The 9491-nt window shown below is 41.5% G+C and overlaps 1 protein-coding gene across 1 annotated transcript in view; it reads left to right on the forward strand.

Moving 5' to 3' along the window:
* The first annotated feature begins 274 nt into the window (after positions 1-274).
* Positions 275-9491, forward strand: part of wars2 (tryptophanyl tRNA synthetase 2, mitochondrial) — a 26028-nt gene continuing 16811 nt past the window's right edge. The window contains exon 1 of the mRNA XM_032516779.1: positions 275-397. Coding sequence (XP_032372670.1) covers positions 275-397 — 123 coding nt within the window. The remainder of the gene's footprint in view (positions 398-9491) is intronic.

Raw genomic sequence — 9491 nt, forward strand, 5'->3', positions numbered from 1 at the left:
CCAGTGGTGTTTTCAATTAAAAAAAAAAAACACTTGCACAACATTCAACATTTGCACAAAGCAACTTTTACAGGATGATAAAAGCATTAAATTAGAAAAAATAATGATGGGACAAAAAGAAATTAAGGGACATTTAGATATATAAATATATATATATATATATATATATATATATACATTTTCTACATCGCTATAAAATATATGTAATTGTTTGACAGCACTACTGTAAACGGCTGAAACGCATCTCTACCGTTTGTCCTTTCAAAGCCACCGTATGAGGTCACAATCCAAGATGGCGCTTCCCGTGCGGACTAACTTCAAACATCTCTTCAGCTTCATTCAAAAGTTTAATTCTCCTAAAAGATTCCTCTGCTCTGAAGCTTGCACGGGAAACAAGGTAGGTGCAGATCTGTTGTCAGCGGACACGTGCTGTGTCTCCGCTGCAGCCTGGGACTGACACGTCACCGGGGGGTGTCCTCTGTCCACTCACTAACACACGTTGAATTCAGTCTTTACATGTCAAAGATAAATAGGAATAAATAACTGTTGTACCTGACTTTAAATTCAACTCCTTCTGTTCTTGTTTGCTTGTTGAAACCGAGTGGAGAACACGTGGTTTGCGTCAGAACAATGATCATGTTTGGATGTCATTTTCATTGTCTAATATTGAATCTTAAAACATTTAAACGAGTATAGTGTGATCTTTGCCAAAAGAAATCTGTTTTCTGTAGTCTGTGGGATCGGATTTTATAGGCCGGGGTGTGTCTGCAGCACCACAGTACTTCATCCACAGTACTTCTTTCACAGTACTTCATCCACAGTACTTCATTCACAGTTCTTCATCCACAGTACTTCATCCACAGTACTTCATCCACAGTACTTCATTCACAGTACTTCATCCACAGTACTTCATCCACAGTACTTCATCCACAGTACTTCATCCACAGTACTTCATTCACAATGGTTTGACACACATTTTGCCTTTAATACATATTGCGCCACTCTGCGATTTGGATATTGCACTAGCCCACATTGCGATTTCGATACAATTGCGATTAATTGTGCAGTCCTATTAGAGACTAAGGCTGTTTGTAATCAGCATGTCAGCTGGTAATTATACACACAATTCAAGTTACCTGTACTCACCTTGAGTATTCCCATTTTATATACCCTTATACTTCTACTCTACTACTACTACTACTCTTAGTTACTTTTCAGATTAGTTTTTCATCCAATTGCTGTCCAGTTAAAACCATGTATCTCCAGATGTGTTGATCTTGAATTTTCGCGATACCCTGGAGGACAAAGTGTTCCTTTTATGTGTTGAGAAACTTCTCTTGGTTCTCAAGTTAAATAAAGTCTTTAAAAAAACATCTTGGATCAGGTGGAAAACGCATTGTCCCAAAGCTGTGAACAAGGCTGTTTTTGACATCATGTGAGGTTTATTAGAGATACGTGGTTCTCACAGGACAACAGACATGGTGATCTTATAGAATATGATGCCTTGCTGTAAGGCATTGACAAAACCGTACTATTACAATGTTTGCCGATGCCAACACTTAGTAAAAGCATCACATTTGGCAATGATCCTTTTGTCGTGTTTATTTTTTCTTTGATCAGATCATTTCTGACTAATGCACTGGGAAGTTTAACATATTTTGTAGCATTAGTTTTACATTCCTCAAACTAAAGTATTATAAAAGTATTGCTGGGTATCATTACCAGCGTTCCCATTAGCACCAGTATCAAAACATTCAAAATAATGCCTGTTCATTTGCATTTACGTTTATTGTGTTAGCATAATCCTGAATACAGGAATATCATGTTATTATATCATCATTAGTGGTGCATTGAGTGATCCGTGATTGGCCGAATTCTGCTGTATGAGTTTAATAATTTCTGTTCAGTTTTTTACCCAGAAAACCTAATAAGTGCGTAATGATTGTGGCCATTCTGTGGAGTCCGAGAGTTTCTATAAACAGAACCACAAAACCTCTGACTTCAGGCCTGTCTCCGCCCGTTATGACATTTTCAATGTGTAGTGCAGGGAAATATGACCCACTGTGAGAATGGTGTATTTCATTTTGAAAATTAACCAGATGTTTTACTTTGTTTCTGTGCTCGACTTCCTGTCCCGCACAATCTGCCGTGTGCTGAGATGCTGCGGAGCTCTCCAGCATCCGGCAGAAATAGGAGCTCTGCGTATCTGCTCCGGCTCTGGGACGCAGCTGTTCCGCAGTTGGTGGAGATCAGGGGTTAGGAACATGGAGGTTTCAGTGTGCTGACATCTTCTACTTTTCCTTTTCTAGCTAGTTTTTGTCCTGCCCCTGTACCCAGTCGAGGTTGGATGTGAACACTATTCACCTGTTGTGCTTTTTATTCTGTTGAGTCAAACAACAGCAGCAGCAGCAGCTGAGTGCAAAGCAAATCTTTTTCATTACTGGAGGACAGGGAGCAAGTGCAGCACTGTCTAAGCCTAAAAATGTAAGGTTTAAACAGTTTTAAGTGTAACAGTCTCTTCAAACTGTGGCTGTTACACATGTAGAGAAGATTGGCTGAATTGTAGCAGCTGCATTAAGTTGGAAAGCACAAAGTGTTGTCAGAGACTTTAAACAGTAACTGTCAGCTTCAGCGTCAGTTGCGCTGAATCAAAGAGTGAATGTTTTTTTTTCTTTCCTTGAGTACAGATGAAAGCAAACATGGTTACGCCCCAATCCCTGGGGGAAGGGCATTCTGGGAAATGGACAAAATTGTAAAATGAAGTAATTGAACTAAACAAGTTGAAGCAAAATGTGGTCAAAATGATGTGATGTGGGATGCGTTGATTCATTAAGGTTTTACAAAACCACATCATTGTTTTATTTGTTGTCAAGGACTTTTTTTTTTCTTCATGATTTCTGCATACATTTAAATCACACTTTTTTTGGGTTTAGTCTCTTTTGGGCCTTCTCAGTTCTGAGTGACACATCGCATCAGTAATGGTTCATTCTTGACTGTAGCAGCTTGGATTTGTGACTAGAACTTTTTTCCTTGTCTATCCTGAGTTTGTACGGTGCAGTTTCCTTTCCTAGACGTGTGACATCATATCCTCAGTAGCACTCTTGAGTGTACCTTCTTACTTTTTTAAACAGGGCTATAACTCAGCTTAGTTTCCTATCATTGCACGGCTGCCTACAAGAAGCAAATGGGGTGTTAAGGCAAACAGCGAGTCCCCTGGTATGTGTAAGAATAACCAGTGTGTTTCAGCACAACAGAGATGCTAATTATTGAGCCGTTCTTGCGTTACGGTGCAGTTAAAAAGCTCAACCATTTACCAAAAGCCCTGTTACTGGTTGATGTATGAGCTGTAATACAGTATGCACGTTCACCACCGTCCCGTCTGTATTTTGTTAAGGCAAAGTCTCCAGAGAGGCCGGAGAGGTGTGCGACGAGAGGGGAGGAAGGAGGTGGAACTAGCGGGGACTCGAAAAGCATCACAGCAGCGCTTCATTATGAGCAATAACATCAGAAATGAAGTGTTGGTTTTCATTTGTTTTAATTTTCTCCAAATGTGGACCGCTGAGTGCAAAACACCAGCCCGCTCACAATGCCCTGAGGTGTGATGTGCGTCAAACAAGACGCTTTTTTTGGAGGTTTTTCTGCACTGGAAAATGTGTTTTAAAAAGCCAGTGAAGCTCAATGGACTGACACAAAGATGAAGTGTGGCCATTGTCAGATGCTTTGAATTTTGAGAGAAATGATTGCGAGACAGCTGTGTGTGCTTGCTTTTTTAAATCTCGTCACTTAGTTCAAATTTGCTTGCTCATAATAGCAAACATTAGCGAAATAACCTGTAATACTTTGACAGTATTTTCAGTGAGTTCTGGGGTGCACAACCTTGTTTTCACAGCAGATTAAAATGTAAAATGTTTTTTCAGACCAAGGCAGGCCAGGGCAATGCTAATTTGCTGGGTTATTCATTTAAGTTTATGAAGTGCCTAAAATAATACCCATAGCAAGCTACCTGAGCCAAAAGCAATGTCTCAGAGTATTGGCATGTTTTTTTGTTTTTTTAATTCAGTTTAACTCTAATCAGGGAAGTGATTTTGAATCTTTGTCGTCTTAAATTACCGGAAGTTGGACAAAGTAAGGACAAACGAATAGGTGTCTGTTTCTCGGCTATAGCAAGAGATTTATTTCTATTTTGTTGCTCTACTGAAATTTTCCCTCCAAAAAATCTAAACTGACAAAGCTTGCACAGAAGCGAAAAAATAAAATCATTGAAAATCTCGACCAAACATTTTATTAATTAACTACTCATTTTTTAGAGTTTGTGGCGCTGCGCAAATTAATTCAACCTAAGTTTAGCTGTTGTGTTGTCCGCTTAGAATTGAAAGGTGTGTACTCTCTACAACCCTCTCGCCTCACGCCAACCTCCAGCCTCGCGTCAGCTGGGAGTGTAGGGCTCCCCATCCAGCCGGCCCTGGCCTGTGGTCCAGTTATTGACTGATATCAGTCATGTCAGCCCCGGGCTCGAGGAAAGAGGAAGTGACTTCTAATTTGCCTCTCTGTTCTCCTCGGCTCCAAATTCACTTGGGTGTCAGCTAAAACCATTAGAGCTGCTCCGGCACCGCATGGGAGAGGCCGGCGAGAGCGAGGAAACATGGCCTCCCCTTTGAGGATGTTCATTAACTGCCCTATTTATTTTCAACTGTCAGAAAAGCCCACTAATTCTCAGCAGTCCCCTCTGTGTAATTAGGTCTGTCATAGTCATTCTCCAGTTAGGGTGCTCACTCAGACGCTCTGCACATTACCCATTCCTTAAAACTATCCCATATGTCAACATATTCCTTTTTTTTTTAAATTCATATCTAGCCAAGTTGAATTACAGAACCAGTCTGTAGCTGTTCGCCCACAGTGGTGACTGGGGAATCCTACTAGTTTTCCTGTGTTATAGTCCCTGCCTGATCCAGCGCCTTTTTGCTGAGCGTCTGACACCTTTAATTAAAACGTCCCACGTATCTGGTGTCCTGCCTCTGAGCTGCTCTCAAGTCAACTGACGCTGCCTTTGCAGGAGGAAATGACTGGCCTCTTTAGAGAGGAGCTGCCGGTGGATGTTTGCCAAGAGTGTTACCATAATTACATATTGATACATTTATGAAGTGTGTGCCATTTATTTTTTGCTGCGTTTTGACTTTTATGTGTTTTTTGGGAGGTATTAGCTCTCCTGTCAGTCATTTGTTTTCTGCAAGCAAAATGAAATTTAACATGTCTATTGTCAACACAGAAGAAGGGGGAAGTGGTTTAATGAAACGATTTGGAAGGAAACAAGTAGCTCTGAAATGAATGTGTTTATCTAACGGTGCAAAAGAGTCACGTAAATTAAGGTTGGCTTTTCCAGCTGCTTAACATGTGATCATGGGCATATTTCAGGCAAATTACTTTGGTTGAACGTACAGTACAGTTTCAGGCAGTGATACTTGTTTTATTATAACAGCTGTAAATAATACAGCTGTTTATCTGGCCTGATTTGTAATTTTTTTGCAGACTTTGTTGGCAAACCAGGGGTCACAGCGTACCCAGCATACAGGGATTGGACAAACAAAACACATGGTTGTCTGCTAAAAATATGATCTCGCTCAAATCTGGTTCAGTCAAATACATCCCATTTCTTGTAGTTTACTTAGTCTACGCTTACATTTTAGTGTTCACCTTTTGATCATCAAAACGGACGACAAAAAAACAGACTGTTGAGTCCTTGAAGTGAATCAGTTTTAGTAAGATGTTTTATTATGGGCTTTTAGTGTCACATTGTGTAAAGTTTGCAGTTCTTTGAGCTTAACGTCATCATAGTTAACACAATGTCAGTTGTCACTGTTTGTCATTTCCCATAAACTAGAAGAGTCATTAAAGCTTCCTGTCTTGAGTATGCACTGCTCCTGTTGGTTATCTCCCCCCCCCCCCCACCCGCGCCAAATTAGTCTGGTTCCTTCAGAAGCTGCAGCCTGTTAGGGCTGGATGCTGGGGCTGCCTCCCCTGCCTGGTTATTTTTGGAGCACCGTCGGGCCCTGTCTGCGGGAAGTGCTGTTTTTGAAGGGCCTCCAGTCCCATTAATCAGCCGTGCGACCCCACGGCGCGAGCGGGCCCCGAGCCCTGGCCCGCCACACTGCAGCGTTCTGTTCCTGTACCCCCGCTCTCCGCACAGTGTGAAACTCAGAGGAACCTCATCAATCTCACCTGTCCCACACGTCAACCGCAGATTTAATCAAACGCTCCTTATGGTCCTTCCCCTCTGCTTCCCCTCCAACACACTCACTAGGAGGGAAAAAAAGAAGAAAAAAAAACTCGTGACTGGGCTATAGTCATACTTTTTATTCTTATTTATTTTTCACATTGCCTCCTCATCACTTCTTTTTTTCTTTCTGCTGCTTTATCCACCACTCCATGTTTTCTTCATTTTGTTGCCTCTTTGGGGTATATACAGTGTGCATTTTTTCTCTGTGGTCATATGCACTTTGTTTCAAGCTGGGGTGTTACCCCCTTTGGCTAAACACACACACACACACACACACACACACACACACACACACACACACACACACACACACACACACACACACACACACACACACACACCCACACCACACACACACACACACACACACTTAAAGGGATAAAGGGGGGGTAATACACTAAACCCCATTTCCTATTTGATACCTCATTGAAGTACAGCTCTGTTGGTCACCAGCGTTAACAGGTCCCAAAGTGACAGAAAGACAGAGATGAAGAAAGATACGGTGGAGTGGACGGAGGTGTGTCAAGGTGCATTTCAGCATGGTGCCAGTGTTAATGGGGTGCTTGGGGCGCCCAGGACAGAAGAACACTGGATCCTGTGTGTCAGACGCCCAGCAGGAGAGCTGTGAAAATCTTTTGGCCCATCTTGGTGCAGCCACGGCTGGATCTGGAGCTCTTCCCCGGCCCACAAAGAGCTGATGGTAACTCACAGCGGGGCAAGCAGCAATGCCCCCAGAGGTGGTTTTTGAGATGTGTTGAAATTGGCGAGGTAAAAATGGTGAAGGCTGTTGGCCGCGCTCATCAGCCCCTTGGTGAGAGAGATGTCAGTGGGCCACTCCAGGACTCCCAGGCTCTGATATGATGTATGAGCCCTGAAAAGCAGCCCAGAACACATCTAAGAAGTGAAGTCCACTGTTTTGCAAGTTCTAGCTTGACCAAATCTGAAGCTGTGATTAATAACATTGAACGTAGCGAGACTGTAGGCCTGGACATGCTGGAAGCTGCAATCGCTCAACAATAATAATGGTGAATGATAAGTTCAAGTTCTTCGTTGTCAATTGCACAACCATTACAGTGAACCAGTCGTTGGCAATTACATTTTTAATTTTATTAATTAAATTTAGGCTGTCTACAATATTTGTAAAATCTCTGCCCAGTTTAACTGTGGGAGTTGAAACCCTCACAGCTTTATAAGTCTGGCAAAAAGAATTTGTTTGATTCAAGACGTTTTATGCGTGTCGTCCCAGTCCTTTTTGTCATTGTTATACATGCTTTTGGAAGGATCTTGCGCCCATTAAAATGATAAATCCAACATTTTTCATTCAGTTTCTACAATGAAGTGGTTCCAGGTCTCTGGAAGACATTGAAAAGAAAAGAGAAATGTTGTTTTCATGGAATCCTGGACTAGATTTCCTCTGGATTTGGTGGAAAGTCAGCGTTAACTCCAAAGAAGATTTGTTGAATACACTAAGTGAACCCGTTAAATATTGTTTTCCTTTTTAACAATTTAGCTTGTGCGAAGAGTCTGGTCATGTTACTGCTTGTATGATGGGCTTTTTTCTTTCCACCAGTGTTGATCTTTGATGTGAGCTGTCAAATTCACATGGACAGACACCTTCACAGCTTAACGGATGTTGATGTAGGCAAAAGACTACGACACGTGCAGACATACGTCTATGTTTGCAAACGACCTCTGTCCCTATGGAGATTACCACACACGTACACTAACAGACAAATGAACACATATTCCTGGAAAGTGTGAAAACATGGCCTTTTAGTGTATGTAACCTTCTAGCTGTTGGCGTTAATGTCACACACACATGGTGTGTAATGCATTTAGCATATGGCAGACATGGATGAAGACAGCTTTCGTCACCTTTGCGACGATGTAAAACAGCGTCGTGCCGGTCAAAGTTAAATACGATGAAAGAACAACCAGCCTTTCCCACAACTATGTGTCATTAAAAGAGATAGAGAGAGAAAAGTGAAGAAGACATTAGAGAAAAGCAGATGTAGCTGCTTACCTGGGCTTTACTCTTTTATTTCACTGAGGTTTTGTCCAACAAAAGGATAGTATTTTGTTTAGATTAGATTAGATTCAACTTTATTGTCATTACACAGGTACAGGTACAAGGCAACGAAATGCAGTTTGGCTCTAACCAGAAGTGCAATAGCAGTAAGTGCAGGATATATACAATGGTTTCATAAGTGCAGAAGTGAATAAATATGGAAATGAATAATATTATAAACAGAATTTTACAGATGGGTTTGTCCTGTGAATATAAAATATAGATAACAAGTATAAGGATATGTACTGAATATAATATACAGGTGAATATTACTATAAGTAGAATTTTTTGCAACTGCAGATCGAGTCCAACCTGCTGTTTAACTTTTTGCCTCAAAAACTTTTCTTCAGTTCAGAAAAAAATGACTTTTTCTGGCCTCGCTATCCGCCTGGCTCTAGGGAAGGCAATGCTATTCTGTCAGCTGGTTGGTCCACCAGTTTGTTCCAGACTGAAATTGATTTACTACCATTAGATGGGCTGCCATGACAGTTTGTACAGATGTCCATGTTTCACAGATGATGAATCCTCATGACTTTGTTCAACCCCTGATGTTTCCTCTGGTAACACTGGGAGGTTAAAATTTTGCGGATCAACTTTTTTTTGTGATGTGAATTGAAATTCCTTGGTTACTATTGGATTAGATTGCCATGAAATTTGGTACAGTCATTCATGCCACCCTCAGGATGAACTGTAACGTTGGGAAGCTTTTCATCAAGAGCCATCATCTGATCAACATTTTAAATTGCATCCGCATGTTGTGCCTAAGTACAGCCTTACAGAAGTGCTAGCATGGCTATAGACTCTTATTCTTTTTGTATTAAAGGTCCATTGACATGGTGCTTTTTGGATGCTTTTATATAGACCTTAGCGGTCTCCTAATACCATATCTGAAGTCTTGTTCCCAAATTTCAGCCTTGGGGCAGAATTATAGCCACTAGAGACAGTCCAACAATTAGCTTTCCTTAGTATGTGGCATATCTGAGTCTGTAGCTTTTGAGGAGGAGAAAGAGGGGGGGGGCAAGGTGGATGATCTCTCTCTCTCTCTCTCTCTCATATATATATGGATGGGCTCAAATCTTTGGGTGGGCAAAGTAGAGAAAGGGGAGGTAGCCTTGCCCCTAATGACCTCATAAGGGGCAAGATTCCAGA

Source organism: Etheostoma spectabile, chromosome 5, assembly GCF_008692095.1.
Source record: "Etheostoma spectabile isolate EspeVRDwgs_2016 chromosome 5, UIUC_Espe_1.0, whole genome shotgun sequence".
NCBI classification, from domain to species: domain Eukaryota; kingdom Metazoa; phylum Chordata; class Actinopteri; order Perciformes; family Percidae; genus Etheostoma; species Etheostoma spectabile.